The sequence below is a fragment of the Falco punctatus genome, assembly GCF_963210335.1.
Source record: "Falco punctatus genome assembly, chromosome: 1".
NCBI lineage: Eukaryota > Metazoa > Chordata > Aves > Falconiformes > Falconidae > Falco > Falco punctatus.
In genome coordinates this window covers 37,782,942-37,808,058 of record NC_137580.1, presented here as the reverse complement: position 1 = coordinate 37,808,058, position 25,117 = coordinate 37,782,942, and the positions used below count along the sequence as shown (strand labels likewise).

Genomic DNA, 25,117 nt, shown 5'->3' with positions numbered 1-25,117 from the left:
TAAGGCAGAAGCAAGCCAGAGGAAAGACAAGCTGCTGTTCATAAACACTGGGGAGTCAAGGACAAGCGCAGGGCAAAAAAATAACTTCCACCACATAGGTGTGGCAGTTTTAAAAATCATTCAAGAGATTCAGGCATTGGGACAGTGGGAAAGCTTAGCCCTGCGCAGGCAGCATCAGGAGAGATGAACAGATCCTGCAGCATCACCAATGAGCCTCCTCCTACGGGGCTGGCTCATCCAGTGGATCGGAAACCTCAGTATACAGGAAGATTCTTAAGGCTGCTGGAGTCCACTGGTTTTTGAGGTCAGTTGCAAGATCTCCAGGAGTTTTAATCAAGCTTTTGAAGGTGGGATCATCAGTTTATCAGCAGGTTTGGGATTGGAGCAGTGCCCTCCCACAGCGCTGGCAGACCTGTAACAGCTAATTAAAGTGGAGAAACATGGCTGCTGCCACACTTGGACATCCATCCTGCAAGGTGAGATGCGTGACTTGCTCCTTAACTACCATATTCTTCGTCCCCATCAAAGGAAACCACCTGTAACATCAACTTCTCTTACTCTGCACAGGGCTGAAACTGGCACTAAGAGCAGAATCCACTCAGGGGTAGGTCAGTTCTCCTGCTGCAAAGGCCAGGCTGTCTGGCAGAGGGGACAGGCAGGCAGCAAAAAGCAAATCCTGGGATGCACAACATCTCTGGTACCCTTGCAGGACTGTGCAAAGTCCATCCAAAGGCTCTGTCTGCTCTGATATCTAGAGTGGTCAGAGAACAAAGCTGTGGCTTCAGCTCCAGAACAAGCTGTGTGTGCTACTGCCACGATGGACCAGCGGCAGTCGGCACCCACGCTCGCATGCTGCATTAAATGTGCAGGGTGCTCTGACTGTACCTGGGATTGGCGCTGGCAGCTCAACACCTAAACCAATATTTACATTGGAGAGAACGGCGATATGTGAGGTCACAGGCCGTTTTAGGGCCCAGCACGTACTCAGAAGACAGGAGCCAGGACAGCATGCAGTTTAAAGCTAGCTGGTATTTCATAAAAAACCCCACAGATATCTTCAGCAAGTGAAATAGCCCTGGAATCCCCTCTCCCTATGCACGCCCCAGGACTGGAGCTGCCCCGCTGCTCAGGGATGCTCACCTTTTTGGCCTCCTTTAAACGTTTCTGGAGATCAGCCTGTTGTTCTTGCATTTTGCTCTTCCATTCTTGTACCTGCTCCAGCTGGATCTTGTACTTCTCGAGCTCTTTAAGCTTTGCTTTGTCTTCATTTCGCTTTATCTTCAGAGTCTCCAATTTCTCCTCCAGGTCCCTGACTTGAGAGCGTAAATTTTCCTCCTCCTACAAGATCAAACCAGGAATTACCAAAAGGAGCAGCAACATCCTTTGGAGAGAGCTCCAGATACATTAATTTAACACACACAGAACACAACCCATCAGCTAGCCTGTATTTTGGCATCGTTACTGCAGCTCTTTTAGAAGAACGCATCGCTCTACGCTTGTAGCTACCGAGTCCGTCTGTCATTTTAATCTGATTTTTACTGCACATACAACATGTGATATATATTCCTTGACACAAAGACAAAAACTTTTTGGCTGGCAAAAGGTCTTCAGCACCTTGCTTTTGCCTTCACGGGGATCTACGGATGCCTAAATCCTTTAAAAAAAAAAAGAAATAAAAAAACCTCCACCGCTAGCTCATCCAAGTTCACCCTTCAGTAACTGTTCTGCTCCTACTCAGAGTAGAGCGATGGCATGCAAGAAACACGCTCCCATAAACAGAACCAGATCTCACAGAACGGTTCTATCAAAACAACGTGCAAGATGGCACACACTTCCAGCAGCCAGTGGGTTTAGTTACTAGCGTGTAACTCAGAATGCCGGCACACGCACGCAGGGTGCACCTCACACATACATTCATGCTGCAAGCTCACTGCGCTCCGGGTGAGCTGCTCCCCCCTTCCTTCCCCACCCCACAGAGCAGGGCAGGCATTTGTACAGGGGGTCTGCCCCACGCTCCCCACTTGGGGGTCGGTGTCTGTTGTAACCCGTGGCATGTCAGACCCCAGGCAGTTCTACAAGGGCGAGCCGGGTACAAGCCTAAAGCCGGGAATCCTCCTGCTTGGGCAAAGCGAATCCTTAAATGGTCTCTGCTGTGCACCCCTGACCTTCCCCGAGGCTTTTCTATCCTGTTACACACACAGAGGTGGGTGCCTCGGGCTGCTGACCAGCACCCCTCTGAATTTGCCCCCTTCTGCTCCAAGCACATTTGGGCTGTGTTAGGTGGGCTCCATCATGACACCTTTACCTGTAGTAAAAGATACAGCCCGAGGGGGACACTAACACCAGTAGCAATGGTCCAGAAGCGGCTGCACAGTGACACGCTGCTGCAGCTGGGTCCTGCAGCGTTATTTTGAGACCAAAGCCAATGGGGGCTGAAATGAAAGCCAGGGCATGGAAAAGGGACGCGGGCTTGAGACTTCCCGCAAGATGCAAACGCAGCCCTCGGGGGGTCACATCCCACCCAGCTGTCACAGTTCCCTGGCACAAGCCTCTTGCGCTCACAGGGAGAAGGCACACCTGGCTCGCCTTAAAACCCAGGTGAGGTTGGCACTGTGTTTTTGAACAGCTATGCTGTCACAGGAGAGCTGCCTGTGTGGGATGGGAAACACTCAAGGAGCACAGAGTCACACAGGTATCACACAGCCCCACGCCAGCTGCTACTGCAGAGTGAGTTAGGTTGAGGCAAAACCCTCGGCTCCCCGTTTTGGAGCTGATGGGGCGATTTCTGCATGCACACTCATCAAACCAGAGCCTCGTGGTCACCTGGCCTTCATGGAGACACTGAGACACTGCCGAGCTGAGCTGGAGACAGAGAATACAGTCAGTGGCTTGTCTTGAACACAAACCATACATCTGAAGTACACTCGTGTTTTACAGAACAGAAGAATAACTGAGGCTGGGAGAGGTGAGTGGAGGTCTCTGCCCCACCTCCCCACTCAGTTGTGCTGAGTGGATCACGCTGCTCAGGCCTCGTCTGGCCAAGCTCTGGCTGCCTCCAAGGACGAGGTCTCACAGCCCCTTTAGACCCATCCTGGTGTCTGACCACCCTCACTGTGAGGACCCTTCCCTAACACCAGGCAGAAGGTCCCGGGCTGCCACTCACATCGGTTGCCCCATTCCCCTCACAGCAACCTTTGAGGAAAGCCTAATGTCCGTGCCATTTAAAGAAAACCCCAGCTCCATGCGAGGTCCCATCTTTTAAAAAGTCTGTGCATAACCATGGGTGCCGTACAACAGAGCCCAGGCTCCCCCCGCTATCTGGACCCCCCCGCTATCTGGACTCCACAGTCCTGCCTTCCCTCACACGCAGCCCATGTCAAGGGCAGGGCGACTCCGTCTTTAACTGGCATAGCCCAGACAACCCCCAGAGATGGCCCTGTGCTCTTCACCAGTGCCCACTTGATCCCACAGCAGCATCCACGTTTTCCCCGGTGTGCTCCCACTGGGGAAAACTGATCCTGTATTTGCTGGCTCTTTTTTGGCCAGATTAGCTCCCGTGGCGGGAGAAAGGCTGACGCCAGCACAGCAGCTCCTGGGCACACAGCTGCCAGCAAGGGCAGGAGAAGAGAACGCAAGTCCCCTCATCTGGCAGCAGCACAGGGTTAAAGCAGCCTCCGGACTAAAGCTTAACATCACAAAGCTGGGTGACATTAAGGAACAGGTTTTGAAAAAAAATCCTATGCCATGTCAAGCAGCATAGGAAAACCACACAGATTTCTCCCCTGCTACTTTCTCAGCCCTGGACACACAGATGCCACCAGCACTATCAAACGAACCTTTTTTACACCCGTTACACAAACCCATTACTAGAGTCCTCACCGGCAGCTCGGGGGAGTGGGGACATCCCTTCTTCCCACCAGGAGGTGGCTTTTCCAGCCTCTTCCTCAATACACAACCTCCAAGCAATCTCTTTTGTCTTTTCATGCTATTAATTCTCTGCCCTCATGCCCCACATCTTTCACAAGCTCCAATTTTAACTAATTAATACAAAGCAGGACGGAAGTAATGAAAAACTAGTTTAAACATAAAAAATGGAATAACTCTGCTTGATATAATTGTTAGAAACACCCAAGTTTGGGTCTAAGTGGTCTCTGTATCTCAAGGCAGGAGGATCCCCAAAATGCAGCCACCGCAGGGTTCCCCAGCTCCGGGTCACCCAGCACCAGTGAATGGAGTGGACAGAGTTCAGGGTCTGCTCTGGATCCAACGGGGCCCAGCTTCCCCCTCACGGGCAGGTTCAAGCTCCGTCTCAGAGCCTCGACCCCAGCACGTTCACTTGCCAAGCTGCTCTGATGCCACGTGTATCCCGTAGGGACCCGGGAAGGGAGAACGTACGTGGGGAAGAGAGTTAAGCTACAGCATTCACCCCTTCAGAAGCGTCTTTCCAGCTTCGGTGCATCTGCTTCCGTGTTAGCCCTTAGCCAACTCCCCGCCAAGCCATGCATGCTCCCCTCCATCCCCCGGCTGCTCTTCTGCTCCCACAGAGCGCGGTCCTGAGCCCGGCACAGCCGTATGGGTGGTCGTGCCAGCCCTGCACAGTGACCACCAGCACCCACCACAGGACCTGTTGCTCCCCTTTTCCTCCCTCCTCCCCCTCAGGAGCTACCACCCTCCACACAGGCAGAGCCGACAGCTTACCTGGGCCACAGCTTACCTTAGTGGCGAGGGAACTGGAGGCGCCACTGGAGAGGTCAGGGAGGGAGTTGGAATAACCGGGGCCACCAGTGGCGTCTGAGCAGGTGTGCTGGGCTCGCTGCTGCTCATCTCTCCGCCGGAGGCGGAGGCTGAGCCCGAGGGCCCTGCCGTGCCACTGGGATGCTGCAGAACTGGGGGTCCGGGTGGGCTGCAAAACAACATGGTCAAGGGACAAAGTCAGATCACCACATTTCAAGGCAGACAACACTTCCACGACCAGTCCATCTCCCTGTACTCTTCAACACTGCTTCAGCTCTGCATGGTTCCGCCAGGTCAGCCGCTGTCTCCCAGACCCACATTTCCAGCACTGAGGAAACCCAGGGCATGGTGACAGCTGGGACATCAACAGCAAAACAGCTCTGCTGGCTGGAGTGCATCCATGCCCTCACTGTACCCAGACCTGCAGTGTGCCAAGGACCGGCACTACCGCTGGCTCAGCCAAAATTCACAGATAATCAGTTGTTGAAGGGGAAAGTAAAATATTATTACACCACTGACATAGTCAAAAAACCCAAAATGGATCTTTTTCTGAGCACACAAGCCCTGCTTCAGGCCTGACACGGGAGGAGTCCCTCTTTTCACTCCTGCAGTAGCGGGGGCAATAAAAGATTGCCTCTCCCTACAAATGCACCGCTGTTTTATTTTTTGGTTGGGTGGGTTTTTTGTATTTTTTGTATTTTATGTATTGCCTTGTGCTAGCGTATCTATCTGTGCTGCTGTTGCAGACACAGACCCTCTCCTTGCTCTTTGCAGCAAGGCCAGCTCACACCCTGAGGTCCTGGGACACAAGGGCAGACCCTGCCTATCCAGCGAGCATGCCAAAGGGGATCAGAGCAGGGACTAACGGGGGGCCTTGGCAGTGCTGGCAGAGGTTTTGGTGTTCCAGCTCCAGGGGATGAGACAGCAGAACTCCAGAGCACACCGAGACAGGAGGGGGGGGTTCGCCCCTGTCCATCCTGCACATCTGGAGACATGATGGGACACATCTGCTGCTCAGCATTTGCAGAAGCCTGAGTCAGGTGCTGTGGTACACGTGTGCCAGTGCCTCAGCAGCTTGCTGAGGACACACTGTGGCAGGCGCCCAAGCCAACACCTTCTCTCTGCAACTACACCAGCTGCAGGGATGAAGCACCAAAAGAAAATGAAAGAGCAGCAAGAGTGCACCAGATTCCAGTGAAAACCAGTGAGGTGTGGAGGAACCAGAGTAGCAGAGTGCTGCTTTGTCACCACTGATGAGGCTGTTAATTGTTGGCTGGGAACCCAGCAGGAAGGCTGGCCACATCACCCAGGTGATGGGACCAAAGGAAGCTGATGTCTGAGGGAACCTCAGAAACCTGTGCTGCTCTCCTCACTGTATTTCTGGAGCAGTCACCTCTGTGGCATCTAACGCTGCGTAAATTCATTTCCTGACTTTTTATTTTACTCCTTGAGAGTGCCTTTTCGGTGCATCGCAGCTAGCGAGGTGTGTGGCTCACCCCAGGCTGGCTGGGCACATGCATGGGGCGCAGCCGAGACAGCTGCAGCATCTGCGCCGCTGCACCCACCTGCTAAAGCAGCAGCAGGACGCAGAAACCAGGTGCTCACTTGCCACGCTGTAGCTGGACCTTCTGCTGTCTCCTAGCTTACTTTAGGCAAACCTGAGCTAACTCGACTGCAACAGGTTACACACACCACAGGCAGGCAGGCAGCTCAGCCTTCCCCTTCCAGGTGCAATCCCCAGCTCCCCCAGGGAAGGTGTGAGCCTCAGGCTGGGAACAGTCTCTGTGGCGCCAAGCCACACACGCTATCTCCAGGAAAAACAAGGACATTGCTCTTGTTCCTGCTGCTTTGGAGATTAAAAACCCTTCACAGAGTGAGCCTTCAGCTTCTGTGCGGACAGAGCAGCATCGCCAGGGACACACCTGGTACGGTTCCACTGCCTATCGCCTCCAAAGAGCTAGAAACCTTTGGAGACCCACAACTTGGCCTGGGCAGTCAGGGCCAGAGGGAAGGTCCAAGGGATGCACCTTCCTTCAGAAAGGGCCAAAACGCAGCATAGCATCTCCCAGAGCCCTGTGCACAGCTACTGGGTTACCTGCACTAATGGCTCCTATGGAAAAATCCATTCCCAGGAAGCCAGGAAGGTCCAAGCTGCCAGAGAAAGCCGCCTGCTAGCTGACTCCATCTGATGTGCACACATCTGTGAGCCCAACCAGAACAGGATGCAACAGCTCGAGAAGAGCTGGCAGCGCTGCAGAGCGCCAGAACAGCTGATCAACATGGGCAACAGCTCCAATCTCAATGCACATGCAGGGATATCTTCAACTCCATCCAGCTCCTGCCCAGCGTAGATGAGAGGCCAAAGCAGTAAGAGGTCACCCAGGACATCCACCCGCCACTCCTCTCCAGCACAGGTTGCAGAGAACAAGAACGCCATTCAAACCAAGGGCAGTGGTATGTGATCCACTGAGAGCTCCCAGGACCTGTCCTGGTAAAGGGTAAGCTCCCAGTCAGGATTGGAAACTGGCTTAAAATCCATACCAGTATGCAGAAGCCTCTTACCTTGAGCTCACTTCTCTGCCTCACTGCAAATGCATCAGACGGACTCACAGCAAAAGCCTTGCCATGTCTCCACCGTTTGGGGAACAGACATCACAGGGGAAACCGTAAGCTACAGGAGTGGTGGACTCTCCTGCTCGCATTGTGCTCATATACTTCTGTCACACTTTTTCTTTCCCCCATGAAGTCCTACCTCAGCCTGGGCTCTGGCCCTACAGTGCCAAAATGACAGTTAACAAGATATTTTCGGAGGGGAAAGCTACATGCCTGGCAGCCAGGATCCCAGCTGCCCTGGGACTGAATGAATTCACTGCTGCCCTGGTTTGAGTTTGTTGTAAAGCCAGTGAAAATAAAACCCTCCCTGCAGCGTACCTTTGTAGAAGAGAAGAAAAAAGACTGTTCACCGTTTACAAACCATAACTTGGCTATTATAGAGTTCTTCTTTATCTCCCTTGTTTGCTTTCCTCCAACCACATGCCCCTTGGCATGGCAAGTTCTGCAGGCTAGGGGCAGATATCCAAACATGAGCGATCTCTGTGCTGGAATCAATACAGTCCTGGATGACACCTCTGGGCTCTCACCTCTCTCCCCCAACAGGTAACACTGAAAAGCACCCCACATAAGCCAGGAAACAGCAGTCAGTGAGAAGCAAGCACTGACAGCAACAGAGACAGCAAGCAGCGTGCTCTGCTGGCCAGCCAGGCTGGGAATTGCTACACCGCTGTCATGCTCCGCTCCGTCAGATGAGCTCTGGCTAAGAGCATGAAGCTTTTCTAGAGATTTTTGCCCTGGTAGGTCATCCCCAGTGATTTAGACACGCTCCAGAGGAGCACATCACTCCTGTGAGCCCCTGTGGGCTCTGCATGATGGGATGGAAGGACAAGAGAAAACGCACTTTGGGGTTAGCACTCAATGTGTTTGCATTTAAGGTGGAGGGGATGCTCAGTCCCCCCCAACCGCAGCTGCTCACCTTGGGCCGCCGGGCGCTGGTCTGGAGAGCAACGGGAGCAGAAGGCAGAGGAGGAGAGACATTCATACAGGGACAGACAGGAGCAGAGATACAGACCGCAGCAGCAGATGCAGCAGAGAACAAGATAAAGGAAACAAAAGACATGATGGCAATTAGTGTGCATGGCATCAGGTGTATGAGCTCATTAACCCACACTCCCAGGGCAGCTCGAGGTGGAACCCTGCTAGCAGAGCTCCTGAGGAGACAGAGGAACAGAGCCCAGCAGCAGCTCAGCCTCCTGGCCAGGTTCTCTCCCCTAGACCACAGATTGCTCATCGAGCTCCAGCCCCGCTTCTCCCCCTTTAGCAAGGGGCAGGACCATCAAGCTAGGGAGAAGGCTGATGCCCTGAATCCCCCACCTGGGGCCAGCCCCTGACCCCAGCAGATGCCCCTTTTACCTCTAAGAGACCTTTAGCTTCAAAGGCAAAGTCTGTGCTGCCCCAGGTCAGCCTGGACACTGCTGCCACCTTACCGTAGAGCTGCTCAGGGCTCACCAGGCTCTGCTGACATGGAGTGGATTTAACTCAACATGCCTTTCCGAGAGGTCACTTGAGCATGAGATTGAAGGGGCTTTATTACTAAAATATTTTTTTTCCCCTCCCCTCACCCCTTTGGTTTTCCAAAGGCACTAGAGCACCACCAAAACAGCTGCACACTGAGATGCTGGAGCCCCTGGGCTCTATTTCTCTTTAGTCATAAAACTCGTGGGGACAATACGGAGCTAATTCTCAAACACTTCCACATTTTCTTTTCATTTCTGGAAACAAATGCATCCACTGACTTCAAGGCAGGACCCTCCACCCCCCTACATACACCCACCCTTGGCACATGCAACATAGCAGGAACACAACTGTCATCAGCTCAGCACTCGCATATCACAAGGTGGGGAGGCCACACTGTCTATCAGGCACATCCCTGCTGCGCACTTATTGCAGCAGTCAATAAATATTTTTCCTAACAAAGAATCCAACCATAAGCAATATAACAACAGGTGCCCGTGAGGCTGGGTGTGCTCGCCAGCCAGCTGGCCGCAGGGGAAGCTGGCCAGGCAACTCTGGGGCAGGCATGGAGCCCCTGGGCGCTGGAAGCTATCGGACCAGGCAGAGGGAGCCGCTGGCAGGGACATCTGCTCTCCAGCTGCAGCTTTAAAACAGCAGAACATGTTTTAAAGCTTTCCACATTCTGCTTCATTTTTCAGTCTATTACCTAATCCACAGCTTAAAGTAACCAAGAACAGAAAAGATCAATAGAAGCGCTGCCGTATGATGCTACCCACAGATGCAGTCATGAGCAAGACATTTGGGTGTACAAAGCCCATCAGCGAGCGCTCGGCCCCTGTGACCCAAAGGCAGACCCAGCTCAGGCTGGTGCAGCATCGCACGCACACCGCAGCTTTTCTCTGACATTCAGCACCAATGGTCGTATTCCCACCCAAGGCCTTGATAAATCAGTTGAGAGGCCTTACAGCTACTTTTAAAAAAAAAAAAAAAAATACAGATTAGAACTGGATAGGTTATCACTTCTAAACAGCTGATTATCTATAGCATTACTTAGGCTAAATCCTATTTCACTGATTTCCAGCCTTTTCTACAAGGCTGCACTCAACAGGAGGCCCATTTCAATACTGAGGGAAGACAACCATTTTCCATAACATCATCATCTTGGCACAATTTGCCAGGAAAATGTAATTACAATGGTAAAAACTTAAACCCTGCAGGTAAATACAGGGCTGACTTAGGAGCAGTGGTTGGTATAAGCTCTTTAGGAGTATTTTAGCATCTTTCCCAAAAGTCCTACTAAACAAAGATTGTATTCAGTGGCACCAAAAATCTGAAAAATGCTCTGAAAAAACCCTCCCTCAGGGAATCTGCTAGCCAGGCGCAGGGAGATGTTTCCACTCCTCACCAAGCCAAGCCTCCACGTGGCTCCAATGCAACACGGAGCAGGGGAACTCAAGAGAGCCCCCACTGCCAGGCACGGTGCTCCCTGCCATCTTGCTGCTTGCTCTGCACAGTCAGCTCTGAAAGCAGCCCAGTGCCGGGCAGACACGAGCAGCCAAGGACTGGGGAGTTTTGCACCAGCAACAAAGCCTCTGTGTTTGAAATACAGCTTAGTGCTGCCCGCTGTGGCAGCCAGACATTGGGGGAAACACTCAACAAGCAACCGCTGAACCCTTCCCTAGCTGGGCAACAGGCTGCGGAGAGGCCAAACATCTTCCCCGAAACAAGCCGTATCAAAAAAGGGAGAAACCTCGTGGTGAGCTTCTCTAAAAGCTAGCCACACTAAGTGAGAGAGAGTAATCCTGGGTCCATGCCTGCTGTGGCATAAGGTGTAAGGCCATTTCAGTCCCCCTCCACGTAACACCATGTGAAGACTATAAAAAGCTGAAGCATCAGCTCCAAGATCCCTGGATGAGCAGCTCTGTGGCAAGGCGGGAGTTGGGAGATGCTCTGCTGCACTCTGGCAGAGCTGGAGGGTGACCGGGCTCCCTGCTGCGCTGGCCGTCCCTTCTCTCCATCCCGCTCTTCGCACTGCACGCCTCATGTCAGCAATTCACCCGGGTGCTCTACAAAGCACTTGCAAGTGGCTGGCAGAAAGGCAGCTGGACTGGGACACTACTTCTCCCTCTTCCAGTACGGCATCCAGCTGGCGAGGAGACGGTGTGTGGGAAGGAGGCAGCAGGGCTCCACCACAGAGCTTGTCACGGCTCCTGGAGCATCCAGGAGCCTGGCTTGGGAGCTGCCAGCAGATGCTCGAACGTCCACCAGACTCCAGACTACGTAGTTGCTTAATACAAAAACTTTGGGCTCTCCTGGATCCCAGGATGCTCCACACAACGCAGCTGTGGTTATTAATATTTCATTTGGCGGTTCTGAACTCTGCTGCATAATGCTGCTGCATAAATATTTGATGACATTATACAACCTTTGTTCCCTTGGCATGTCCTGCACTCAGGAGTGAGGAGAGCATCTGAGGCTCCAAACAGATGCACTCGGATACAAACTTTGCTTCTAGCAGCAGGAACTCTGGTAAAACTCCTCCTGGCTACCAACAATTGCCTGCCCCAGAGCTGGCATCACCCGTCTTGAACATGGGGCTGCAGATGGCAGGTCCTGCAGGTCCCTCCCAACTCGGTTCCACTCTGAGCGCAGGAGTCCCAACCCAGACCCAGGAGGAAGCACTGAACGTTGGCACTGCCATGAGTACGGACGAGCACACTTGTATCAACGTCACCTTACACCAGGCAGGACTGGTACTGTGTTACTAAATGCTTCTGCTGGACAAAGTTTGAGGGCTTCTGGCACAGAAAAGCAGAACTTTTCAGACTGCAACTGCTCCTGCAGAGAATTCCCACAGAGTTTCCACGAGGGTTTCCAGCAGCGGGTGGAGGGGCCCAGCATGCAGCTTCTGAGCATGGCTGGCAGCTGCCAGAGTCGATGCTGGGCATTAACCAAGCAAAGGTCAGCGCTGCCCACCCAAGCGGGCAGGACACCATCAAGCTCACCATCAGGGAACTCAGCCTCTCAGAGGAACCAAGTCTTCTCCAGACAGAACCTGTTGGCATCCATGCTGTCGCTGCCCCCACAGCACTCCGCCAGCTGGAGGACAAGCTCCCTCGGGCTGCTTTTCCCAGGGTGACATTACCTGTGTTACTGCTGGGCATACGCTACCAGAAATTCTGTATTTTAAACAACAGCAACACCTTACACATGCACTCTCTCACAGGCACGATCCCGAATGGGCATGTGTGTGTGAGGGGAAGAAACGACAGGAAAAGCAGGATTAAATTAAGCAGCTGTCAGATTTGTAAAACTGCCTGCCAGACAGGGTGTGGAGCGCTGGGCTGGACCCTCCGCTCCACCCTTCCGCTGGAGGCAGAGGAAAATCAGCATTTGTAAAACTTTTCATTTGGAAGTGGATTAAACAAGAGCTCCTAAAGTAATCACCGCGTAACAAAGTATTTCACTGCATTTGGTCAGCTCAACCAACCACAGCCATAAATCAAGAGCGTTTACTGTAACATTAATTAAACGGCAAAGTCTTCTCGCTGACACAGCATGGCTGGTGAAGTTACACATTTGTGCCTTCGGTTATTTTTATTTTAACTTCTTCTTTGGGATCAAGCAAAAATTCTCAGGATTTCTCTCCAAGCTGAACAGTGATATCCTGGTTATGCTAAAAATAAACATATAGGACACTACCAGAGCACAAACCAGAGTCCATGCTGTAACCTGCAGAAACGTCAGCTTGACAGGGAATCCAGACAGGAGCAACCTTTGGAAATGTTAAAAGCAGACCTGAACGGCACAGCCTGCGTCGCTAAGGTAGGAAAAATGTTATTATTAACATGCAACTTCCACAAGCCAAGCACCAGCACCCTCCGGCAGCAGGGAAGCCGCCGGAGTCCGTGCTCCAGCCGAGCTGCAGAGATGCTGCATGCAACACAGGCACAGACAGGTGAAATGGAGAAATTACTTGAACGGAAACTTGAAAGGAAAAGCGAGACATTAAACAAAGCTGCTTTCTCATTCACCAACCTCCCCCCACCCTGTCTGTCCACAGGCACCTGAAACAGAGTCAAACTCACAATTAAAGCTCAGCAGCATTAACATACAAAAAAGGAAAGGGAAAAAAAAACAACCCAGAAAAAAAATAGAGCAAAACAAGGAACGTTCAGAAGCAGCGTTAGCAATGACGGTGTGGATACAGCAGCAGACTGTACCTTCCGTGTCGCTGGGGCCTGCCTCATCATTGCAGAAAAGACAGACGGAGAGAGAGAGAGAAAGGGAAACAGGGAGGCAGAGAGAGACTGTTAGCACACTCGGTCACAACAATGCGGCTCTCGGCGGCTCTGTCTCGGGAGTATGGGCTGCCTGGCAGCGCTTGCAAATGGCTGCAGCTTCCCTCTATCCGCTCGCCATCCGCCCTGATAATCCAGCAAATGCCTCTCCCGAAGCGCCAGCTGCTATGGACGCGGCTGCTCAGCGGGGCTGCGATGCGCCGGGGCCGCGGGGGCCCATGCCAGCCGCCGGAGCCGCGGCCGTTCGTCCTCTCTCCGCCGGTGCCTCCAACCACCGCCCCGGTGGCTCATTACATCACCGCCGGTGGGTCTCTCCTCCCCGCGCCGCGGATGCTGCACCGAGCCGGCGGCAGCGGGTGATGCTCCTCCTGGGCAAGGGGTCCTCAGTAGCTTAGCAACACCCCGGCTCGGCCGCCTCACCCGCTGGTCCAGCCATCTCCATCCCTGCGCTCGGCATCCACACAGCACCCCACGAACCTCCCCTGCCCGCAGACAGCCCGCCCCGTGCCTATGCGCCGCCGCAGCCACGCCGGCCCAGCAGGCAGCAAATCCCCTGAGCCCGGACAGATGGACAGAGCCGAGCCTGGACAGACAGACAGATGTCCGTGTGGAGCTGCGTCCATCTTGCAGCGCTGCCATTCAACACCCAGCCCGACTCCCACCCTTGCAGCCACCCAGCTTGGCCCCGGCCACACGCCTCCTGCCAACCAGGGGACTTATTTTTGAGGAGCTCAGTGCACCCTGCAAAGCCAAGGATGCCAGCGAAAACCCCACGGCGGGAACGGCCTCAGAGAACCCCTGCCCTAAAAATGCCCCTGCCCTCGAGTGCCAGCACCCGGCATGGCCATCGGCCAGTCAGCAGGATGGCCGCGTCTGAACCCTGCTACGGCTGCCCAGCACAAACCCTGAACTCCTGCTGGCACCCCTGCTGTCCCAGGCCCAGCGCCCCACCACAGCTGTGGCACAGGGGTCTAAATGCCAGAGCAACTGGCTACACTCAGAGCAAGATCTCACTGCGAACCCTTCACGAGTCTCAGTGCCCTGACCCCACTGCACGCTGGAGATCCTGGCCCCTCGGGTACCAGTCCCTCTTCCATACATACACATCTTTTATTCCGTATATTACGTGTCTGTGAACATGGACCTTCTCTTCCAGTATTGACAACTCCCATTTCAATTCCATTATTTTCCGATACCTCCACACTAAGGCACCAGGCAGGCGAGGAGCTCGGGCTGAGCGGGCTTGCCCACAGCCGCAGCTGTTCTTCTTAAACAGTACGTGAATTCATAACTGTCCGCACACAATGAATGTCTTCACCTCTCGTGGTTAAGGACACTCAGTGCATTTTTTGTAACCTCTTGGAAAAAGTATTTAAAGGCAGCTTTCACCAGCAGGTTAAGATTTCCTGGAGGCCAGAGGCAGTCCTGCAGTTTGCCATGCCGCCGACAGTCTGCACCCAACTGCACGAGCCATTATCTGCAGTGGGTTTTGATCTCTGAGTAACACCTGAATTGGGAAAGCAAACACCTACGGTGCCTTGCGCAGATGTTCTCCCTCAACTTAGGCTTTGAAAGTTGAGAGTCTTAAAATATGTATATAGTTATGTATGTATGGGGGGGATGTGTGTAAATATATATTCTAAAAATAAAAATCTGCATTTTTACGAGACCCTTAAAACTCTTCTAACACCATAAAAGCCACCCTCTTCACTGGCCCATTAAGTTAATTTTCTCCAGAGACAGAGGACAGGAAGTTTCAGACTAAAAAGCAGCATTTTGGACAGAGAGGCTGGCGTCAGTCGAGAAGAGCTGAAGAACACTGCCAGCCCTACAACAACCAAGCGCGCTCCAGGTGCCTGAGTGTTTCCCTGGGAGGGGGAAAAGGCACTGAGCAGACCGAAATAAACCTGCGCTGCTCCGGGGAGGCATCGGGTGGGGGGGAGGCATCGGGGGGAGCGACGGGACATGATGACACATGGTGGCTGCCCCCTCTCCTTGGCCTTACTGCTGTGCCCATCCAAGGGGCACAGCCGGCCACACGTGTCCCCCCCCGGCACAGCCACATCCCCCACTGCCACAGGACCCCCCCACAAACACCCCGCAGCTACAGCTCCCATGGGAACCAGCCCATGGCACAAAAGCCACCTCCTGTGGAAGGTGCCTCCAGATGCAGGGACCCGCTGCCGGTCCCACCACAGCAGCAGGCGGGCAAGCAGGGGAGGTGGCAGCTGCGGTGCCCAGCGCCCGCAGGAGCAGCGTCACCTTGCTTCACCACCACAGTGGCCCAGCAGAGCTCCCGCAGCTCCCCCCAGCCCTACGCTCCCCCTGTGCTGCAGGAAGCCTTCAGGATGACCCTACATGAGATGAGGAATGCTCACCCTGCTCAAGGCAGCAAAATAAAGGCTAAGTGAAGGCTCAATTGCATTGCAATTACATCCGGGGGGCAGATGCGAGCAAAGAGGAAAGCTATTTAAGCTAAAGGACAACATGAACCACATGTAACAACTGACCAGGAGTAATTAGGCTGGGAAACTGATTTCTTAACAGCAGAGCCAGACGGTTTAGAGAGAGCCAGCCAAGAGCTATGGGGACAGGACAACCCAGATTCAGGCAGGCAAGAGGGGCTGCCACCTGGGGGTCAGAGTGCTGCCGCCCGGGGGTCCAAGTGCTGCCACACCGGGGTCCGAGCACCACAGCCCACTCACAAAGCAAGGACAGAGGTTTGGGGAGTGGGGACGGGAGCCAAGCAGACCAAGGCTCCCTTCCAATTTTTCTGCCCTTTCCGTCCAGCCAAAGTTCAAAAATCAGGAATGCTTTCTAAGAGACCCAAGGGACACTTCAGATAGCCCAAAATTCAGTAATTAATTATACATCTGTAATTTTCTACCCTATAAGGCTCATACTTGAAACTCATGCAGAGCGGGGTTTTATTCCATTTGATAGACTAAAAACTCTCACAATATTGTTGCTCTGAAAGTTATTTCAATACTTGTCAGTAAAAACAAACAGCGTGTCTGAACTCTACGGTGACACTCTCCAAAATCCAACCTTCCGGGTCCTCCAGCGTTGTAGCAAGTGGTCTGCAACCGTGCTATGGAAATACAGACTGGCAGGTACAGACTTCCACTGACAGTCTGCACAAAGTTCATGCCAGTTCACAAAAAAAAACAACCTGGGAGTTGAGTATCATCTATATGCCCAAAATATTTCCATCACTGCTGCTCCAAACCACTGTGAAGACCAACCAAGGCGGCCGTCTACAGCAGCCAGGAGCTGAATCACACACGCGTCAGCCCATGTCCTCGTTTTATCATTAGGCTCGATCCAAAGTCCTTGGGGCAACTGAAAAGCACTTAGTGAGCCGAGTTCAGGTTACACACTCCGATCAATCGCATAAAAAGGATGGCAGAGCCTGGGTTTCATTACACATTAGCACTGATGAGTGCCAGCTGGAGACGGGTTGCATGCTGACCCCCCTCAGCACAGCCCAAAAGCCTTTGGGGCTGATGGTACAGATCACTGCTGGCTGCTCCACTTCATGGGGGGAAAAAGCTGGTGTCTTGTTGGATTGAAAGAAAGGATGAGAACTCCCAGTGCTGAAACATCATCCAGGACGGCATTTGTGCCCGGAGTCAGATGCAGTCTGGTTCTGTCCACTGCCACCACGGGGAAACGCTGCCCAGGGCCCAGGCGGCACATGAACAGTGCAAGGATTCAGCAAATGCGGCACAGAAACACCGATGCTGGTGGGGGCCCGCTCCATCTCCACAGCAGTGATAACCAGCGACTCCTGCTGCAGAGCTGGCGGTCAGTCAGTCTGGGTCTTCAGTCCTTCTAAGACTCTCCAGGTCCTGGTTTTTGGTTTGGTTTGGTTTTAACCAGTGAAGTTTTTCCAGAGCATTAATCATCATTTAACCAGCAGCTCAAACAGCACGCGGTTGGGTGACAAACACAGAACAAGGGTGCAGCTTGTGAGATTTTCCCATGGGATAAAAGATTGTGCCACTGGATTAAGTCATGGAGCAAATGCAGATATCCCACAAAAAGAGGGAGAAAGATAACCAATGTAGGAAGCAAGGTACATCACTTTATTCTAATACTTCAAACATTTCCTCTACCAGCAGCTAAGATCGATCACTGGCATCCTCAGTGATGCATCCCCTCTTGATCTACGACCCAACACCAGACCCTATAGAATTGCTGGTCCCGGGACCCAACCTGCCCACATTTTGCAGTCTAGATCCTCTGTAACACACATGGTGTGCCGTACCCGCGGTGACTCCTCTGTTCAGGACACAGGCTGCTGTCCTCCCTCTCGTGCAGTTTGGATGTGGCCACCCAGCTTCCAGAAGGCTGCCAGAGCATCCACCACACTCCTTGCCTGACACGCTGGTGAAAGAGGCAGGACTTCAGCAGTGCTCAGTGGGGACACATAAACTTTGGCTCTTGCGCGAGTTACTTCTGCCTCCCCATCAGTTTGTCTCCCCAGAGCATAGGCGGGCTTTCAGCAGCCTCCAAGGAGTTAAGACTGTCTCTTTTCAAACAGCATCAAGAATTTGTGGGTGTCTGGCAAGACTGGCAGCATCCTTCTTGGCATTCCCCCTCGAGGCAGCACCTCCTGTTCCAAGGAGAGGCTCACAGGTTAGGGGCTGGGCTATGGTGGTGGTACGCAGGATCTCCTGGCACCAGTCAGGTCAGCAACCTCCTGACACCTTCGGCTGCAGAAGACGGTTGTCAAAAAGCCTGCCTAGCATGCTCCCTAGATCCTGGTAACAGGAAACCCATCCGCGTCAAGGCCTCTGACCCAACCACCACTATGTCCAGCATGAAGCTCTCCTGGGGAACCAGGAGACAGCAACAGCAACCCTGAGAAGAGACGCATGTTCTCTTTCCCAGAGCAGGGACAAATGTACCTTCCACGGGTTTAAGTGCACAGCAAAAATGGGAAAACTTTGCAAAGTGTTAGGGAGCGAAAAGCACCTGACAGCTGTATTCCAGATGTATCGTAGGTTTAAGTTTTCACAAAGGTGCTTCTGGCAACATATGGGGCTGCCTCAACCTTTGACAATTCCTAAACTGAAAGAAAAAAACCCAAATTAAAAAAAATTAAATGGCTACAGAAGATAAACACTGAGGACAGACTGGCCCCTCCAGCACGGAGTCGCTTCCAGCTGTGGTAACACTGACCTCTGGTACTTCCTATGCATGACGGGCTGAAAAAAACAATCAGCCTCAAGAAAATGCCTCTGTCCCCACAGCAATTTATTAAAACAAGCTAGATAATGTTCTAATGAGCTGAGAGATAGCTAAATATTCAGACCAAGAGCCAAAAAGAAATGCTTAGGCAAACTCTCAAGAGCTGAAGTGCTGAGACAAACCAGCGGATTTCAGGAGTTAACCAAGAGAAGGGGTTTGAGGAGTCCAGATGCCGCAGCACTCCACACCGGCGCTGCAGGTACAGAACAGGCAGCTCAGACCTGCCCTGTGCCCGCACGGGGATGGGAGCCACATGCTTCTGCTTGTGTCAAACAACAGGTAACCAAAAGCCAGGAAGAAAGAGGCACAGGCTGCGCCAAAGGCAGTGCCGAGCCAGCAGGGAACCCTCCACCCAGGACCCTGCCAGCCATGTCCCAAAGTGGGAACCCTCCAGTGGTGGGGAGTTCCCCAGCTCCAGGGAGCCACAGCCCGGTGCAAACATCCAGGCAATCATAGAATCACAGAAGGGTTGGAAGGGACCTTAAAGCCCACCCAGTCCCACCCCCCTGCCACAGGCAGGGACACCTTCCACCAGACCAGGCTGCTCCCAGCCCCATCCAGCCTGGCCTGGGACACTGCCAGGGATGGGGCATCCACAGCTGCTCTGGGCAGCCTGTGCCAGCAGTCTGCTACCTCGCTACCCTCAAGGGAAGAATTTCTTCCTAATATCTGATCTAAATCTATCCTCTATTAGTTTAAAACCATTGCCCCCTGTCCTATTACTACAGACCATACTAAGACAAGGCGCTAAGCGTGGTGGGGATATTATGCACCCTGACAGGCAAACAGACACTGCTCCCATTTGCAAAGTTAAATAAGAACAGAATTTATCCAGATAGCTATATGTACCAAGTTAGCCTAGTTTTTACGGTACCATCCTTCACATAAGCCTAGATTAAAATCACTCCTTTTCAAGCAGTTAACCATCTTCTGTTTTCGAAGGCAAATGGCACCGCATGATCCCAAAGGAGACTGCTGGTGCAGGCTTGCTGAGGCTTTCCCAGGGGAATTTAAAGACATGTTATGCTTCCCGCACACACACAGTGCGCTGGAGGCACCCTGCAGCATAAGGCAACATGGGCTCTGCCACTTACCACCTGCCTCCTGGCAGAGCCAACACAGACACACACTGCCACGACTTCCACACCAGCAAATACAAACTGAACCCGGAGCCCAGCTGGATTCGTGTCCTCAGAAATCAGAGCTCGGTGTTACAGGACCTCAACCACAGCCCACATGAGACAACTCAACAAATACACCATGAAGCACTGAGCTGGCAAAAGGCACGAGGTGTGCAAGGGCAGAGGTGGCTCACCAGGGACAGCCACCCGCTCACACCACGCCTGAGCACGCACTTCATTACCAAGCACAGACTGATCTCAGTCCCAGCGGTGCTTCCCAACTCCCCGTGCCAAGTAGTTTTTCCTAAAATGAAACCTTGAGTGTCCAGGGAAGTCACAGACACCAGTTTGGGGCACCAAGGCAGAGACCATCAGTCTCAAGCTCTCACGCTGGCCGTGGTCACCCTCTCTGCCTCGCACTTGGGTTTTTGCTCTCAGCTCCGTTCCCAAACCTGTTGTTGGTGATTACACCCGAACCTGGCAAATAGTGCTGCAAGACACCTGCTGCCGTGACGGGCTGGTGCAAGAATCTGCTCACCATCAGGTCTGGTTCTGCTTCTCAGGGATGCTCAGAGTTCACTCTGGGGATCTGCACCAGCCTTCTGACCACATCCACACTCAGGCTGGCTGCTCTGCCGAGGTGGGTCACACCTTCCCACTAACAAATCAGCCTGTTAGTACCAGGCAGCTCACTGGCCCCATCACCAGCTAGCTCCTTCCTCCTCAGCTTTGACGATGATTCTTCAGAGCTAGCAGAGAAAGAACTTATTTGAGGTCAGCAGAGTCAGCCCTTCAGTCCACAAAGGATGGCATTGTCATAGAGGCTGGTACTGCACCCACAGAAACAATTCTCAGCAAACACATCTAGTATCCAAACCTAACTGCCTTTTCGTTCCTACAGGTCCTGCGCAGAGCCCTTATGGACAGTACAAGGTAGCAAACAAATCTGGACACCTTCAAGAGCTGGGGTCAGGATCCCACCAGCATCCCCTCCTCCACTGGCTGCAGACAGGCAAATGGTGTCAGCAGGAAAAGCGTTTCCAAGCGGCGTTTTAAAAAGCTCTAATAGCCTACGTTAATGAAAACCCACTGAGTTTCACGAGCCTGAGTATGTCATGGTAAAGCCTGTTCTGGATCAAGAGCCGATTTATACAGAGAGGGCTTTTAAGTTATCTGAAGGCATTCAAAAGCACGAGTAGAAACTCTCCCCAGCTCCCAGCTCCGGGTTGGCCCAGGGGATGGAGGCTTCCCCTCAAACGTGCAATTTCTACTGTTACCCAAACTCGTCAGGCAAAAGGCTCACATATGTATTAAGTATTCTCAGACAAAAGCAACTTTGATTCGCATCTGTAAGCCCCTTAGTGAACAAAGTGCCATATATATTGCTGAAGGAGTCACATGAAAGCTCACAAGAGATTTAACATTTAGTTAAGAGAATTAAGGATATTACAGTAAGGGGGGGGCAGGGCAGTAGCTGCCCTAATGAACCAGCTCCTCTGCTAATGCACAGCTCTGTTTTCTACATCTAGAATATATGAATTCTTTCCACATCCAGGATTCGATGAACAGCGACATGGGGCTGGCCACGCACCTCCCGCTGCTACTCTCCTAAGCAGGAGCAGCAGAGAAAATGCAATTTAACAACAGAAAAAGCAGGCATCGGGTGCTTCAGAGCTGCCCTTTAAAGACGCTCAGCGGTATGCAAGAGAAGTTATTTATCTTAAAGCCATGCGAAATAACAAGGAGCTTTCAGCACCAACACTGATAAGGAGATTGCTGAACCTTATCTGGGTGCGGAGCAGAAGCAGCCCGCGATGCTGCCAGGGTTAACGCCGGCTCATTTACACGGTACCACCAGCTTGCGGCGCCAGATGCTGCTCAGCTCCCAGCTCCCTACCTCGGCTGGCCCTTCCCTCGAGTCACAGCAAAACCAGCACCCTTCGGCGGCAGGGACCCGGCCGCCAGCTCCGGCCAGCGTCCCTCCGAGGCCCGGAGCGCTGCGGCAGCCCGGCAGCCCGCCGAGGGGGCCGCCAGCCACGTGAAAGGTCAGGCACAGGTCCACGCAGACCCCTTCTTCCTAGGACGTGTTTTCGGCAGTTCAGATGCGAGGCACGTTTTATGAGATAATCGGATTACTCTTTCCTTTAAAGGATTAATAGGGCTTGGGTTGGCCCCTCTTCTTTAAAAAGAAACCATCTGGAACCACACTGCCCCGTGCCCTCGTCGCCATCTGCTCCCCGCATGGAGGCACCGCCACTGAACCCGGCTGACGGCCGGGCACAACAAGGGGACAAGGGAGAATCAGAGCCAGATCGAGCGCCCAGCAGAAGGGAGATGAAGCCACACTCGTTATGGGGCTCAAAACAACACACTTGAGACCCAGCTCCAGCACATGGAATGCCAGCTGGGATGATGAAAGGCACAGGAATGTTACTGAAGCTGGACAAAGCTAATCCATTGGGGGCGGGGGAGGGGAACCCCAGGCATCAAACTGTAACGCTGTTACAGGACAGGTGACCTGTGGTGAGAGACAGCGTCCTTAGGCAAGGGAATTATCATCATGGTCACACAGCTCAGGCATATGGGGACAGCGCTGGACGCATGTTACACACAGATGTGGCACTCAGGGACACAACAGACTTGTCAGTGCTGGGTTTACAGTCAGACTCAACGATTTTAAAGGTCCTTCCCTGCCTAAACGACTCTATGATTCCCGCTCCGGAGAAGGGCTCACTGCCACTCAGCTCTGAGCTTGCTGCAAACACAACCCACAAGCCCTGTGGGACCACCCTTCTCCCACCTGCCTCCAGTTGGGAACCTGCTCCCTGCTTCGCTGCCCTGGGGCTCCCCGTGCTCAGCATCTCTGGGGGTCTCCAACCACAAGCAGGAACCACTGCAGATGAGCCTGCCTCACCAGGGAGCTGCAGAGATGGCCATGGGGCACGTCCCTTCCAGCTGGAGCTCTGCACAGCTCGACCATTGTACAGGCAGTGAAACGTCAACCCTGGTGGCACAGAGGTGGTAAAGGAGCTCACAGCCCATTTCACTCCCAAAATTAGCAGAGAAACACCGTCTCACTGCTTTTTAAGCAGACATTTGGTATTCATCCCACCCCATGCAGCACACCAGCAAACCCTTCCAGACAGGCCAGCACCTCCCCTTGTGCCAGGCCTGGCCCACCAGCTCCTGACCAGCTGCCGGCTGCCACCGAGCCCCAGCCAGGTGCACGAGGCAGATGCCTGCGTGCAGAACGACACCCCCAACACCCCACACTGCTCTGCTGCATCACAGCTAACGGGAAGCACCTCCAGCTTCGTGCGGCCCCAGGGATGATCCAGCAGCTGCCAGTCATGCCCTGGAGCCCCGTGGGGCTCCCTCCCCGGCAATGGGCCATACAACCAACAGCAAAGGCCAGAACAGCTACGACCTCGCCAGCAAGAGGTCCTGCTCCGCTGCTCCCAATGAGCCCAAAAATGGTTGCAAAACCAAGGCAAACAGAGAGGAACAATAGCTGGGAGGATAAGGACCATCTGGCACAAAAAGCAGCAAGCAGCAGCTTTTAATATGATTAAAGTCTATATTTAACATGCAAAGAGCTACCCTAATCTCACAACTAAGGATTTATCTGCTAATTATGTTAGTTATTTTGTCATCGTACCAATTGGACTGCAATTTTCACACGCTTGTGCAAGGTCAAGAGCTGTAAAGGAGGGGGGTGGAGAGCTGACAGATTTATTAAAGGCCAAAAAAGTTAAATTATGAGGTGGCATCAGCAAAAACGTGGCACTGGCCTGTCCCTCCGAGAAGAGTTGTGATGTACCTGTCTAAGCCTGTCTCCATGCATCGCTAGTCAGGAAGGATTCTCTGAACAGCTACTCTCATACAACCACTTCTCTTAAAAGCAATACACAGCTAAAGCTCTGAGCAGATGGCAGCGTACGTACAGTAGCCTGCAATCAACTTAACTGCCTGGAAACCATGGGGAACAGCGACAGGAAAGTAAAGAAACACAATATTCGAAATGAGAAGTTCTCCCTATGAGCACAGCAGAGCCACAACGAACAGCTGGGTGCAAGTCAGAACTGGATGCAAAACGGGCAACAAGAGCTCGCAGGACCAGGACATGGCGCAGATGCACACACACCTGTAAAGCCCCAGAGACATGCAGAGACCTTGGACCAGAGGCTGTCAGAGGGGACAGGAGAGAGGGGGCACCCTGAAGTAGGTGTTCCCAGCCACCCCTCTGCAGTGTTTTGGCAGCTCTTCCTTATGCTTCTGCATTGCTCCTCGCCTGTGGACTTTCCATGGACAAATGCTGCTGTCTGGATCACCTCTCCACCCAAAAATCAAAATGAAAGTGGCTGGAAAGAAAGGATGCATCAAAGATACCAGGAAATGCATTGCGCACGCCGAGAACTCAGCAGGTACTGTATCACTTTCTCTCTAGTGCTCATACTGTGCCCATTCCAAGTCTCAAGTGGCCAGATTTGCTTTTCTCTTGGCAAGATATCCATGGCAAAAAAAGTATTCCCCAAAGCCTACAGGAAACGGTGAATCTTTGCCAAGAGCTTTGTAGTTTTACTTCATTTTTGTAATAAGCAATACAAAAGATTTTTGGCTTTGATAAGTGTTACAAGCAAGCTGGTTGTGGGATGTTCTTAATTTGGTAGGAGCATAGGAAGCTGTTGCCCAAGGAGAGGGCAAGTATCCTATAAAAGCAGAACAGTGTCTCGCCTCCAAGTCACCAAAGTGTATCTCTCAGCAGCATGGTATCTTTTTCCAGACTCCTGGGGTTTGTTCTTTCACTGCAGCGGCTCCCGGTTTGACCACTGATGAGCTACAGATTAACACTGCTCGTGAGAAAATACATTCCGTAGCATTACCTTGTATTGTGTAGAAAACTGCTGTACATTGGCCAGTAACAGGCCACGTAATGGCCCTGTGATAACACACCTGGTTACTGAAACAAATCTAGAGTTTTCCATGTTTCCACATCAGACCCTAAGCATGAGGGAGCGCTGCTTATGATTCCTACAGCATGTAAAGCACTCAGCGTGTAGCTGGTGCTTCCAACGCCCACAGCTTGGGGAATATACACTATATTAAACTGTTAGTTACAGGCAAGAGAAGGCAGAAGGCGGCAAAAGCTGAGTTGAGGCGCGCCAGTCACTCCTTCAGGTGGAAGCTGCAATACATGGGCTGGCTCTCTGGTGTCAGAAACTGACGGTCAGTCGATGTAAAAGCTCTACGCAGATTAGTCGGGAGCGACGCTGGGCACAGCCCAGGGTTATCACAGCAACCGGCACCCAGTAACTCAAAAACCCGACTGTGGTTAACTGGAGCAGCAGAAAACCTTACGATTGAGCGCAAAGCATAAAGCTGGGCTGCCAGCCTCAGTGCCTCCCTCCCACAGCGACACTGCAATGCACACCCCACTGTGCTGTGGTCTGGCCCAGCAGCAATGGCTTTTGCTGCGTTTACCTCTCGCTCTCCGAGCAAGCTGGGGACCGGCAAAGGGGAGCACATGCAATGAGCAAACATGCAACGGTACGATGGAGGCACAGCAGCAATGGGTGACAATGAACTGGGATGCACTGGAGGGCCTTTCATGCGGCCAGGAGACTCGGCAACACACAG

General features: G+C 52.8%; 2 protein-coding genes across 6 annotated transcripts in view; one reads left to right on the top strand and one right to left on the bottom strand.

Moving 5' to 3' along the window:
• Positions 1–25,117, bottom strand: part of DCTN1 (dynactin subunit 1) — a 77,887-nt gene that overhangs the window by 20,468 nt on the left and 32,302 nt on the right. Inside the window, 6 exon segments of the mRNA XM_080373328.1 lie at positions 1,141–1,338; positions 2,824–2,857; positions 4,715–4,872; positions 4,874–4,903; positions 8,264–8,284; positions 13,026–13,043. Of these exon segments, the coding sequence (XP_080229454.1) occupies positions 1,141–1,338; positions 2,824–2,857; positions 4,715–4,872; positions 4,874–4,903; positions 8,264–8,284; positions 13,026–13,043 (459 nt within the window).
• The window catches only part of LOC308057091 (uncharacterized protein), a 35,757-nt gene continuing 25,834 nt past the window's right edge, over positions 15,195–25,117 (top strand). For all 5 annotated transcript variants that reach the window (XR_013925118.1, XR_013925119.1, XR_013925120.1 and 2 more), the window contains exon 1: positions 15,195–23,904. Coding sequence is in view for 1 of the 5 variants with exons in the window: in XM_080373288.1 (XP_080229414.1) it covers positions 23,793–23,904 (112 nt within the window). In the remaining 4 variants the exon portion in view is untranslated. The remainder of the gene's footprint in view (positions 23,905–25,117) is intronic.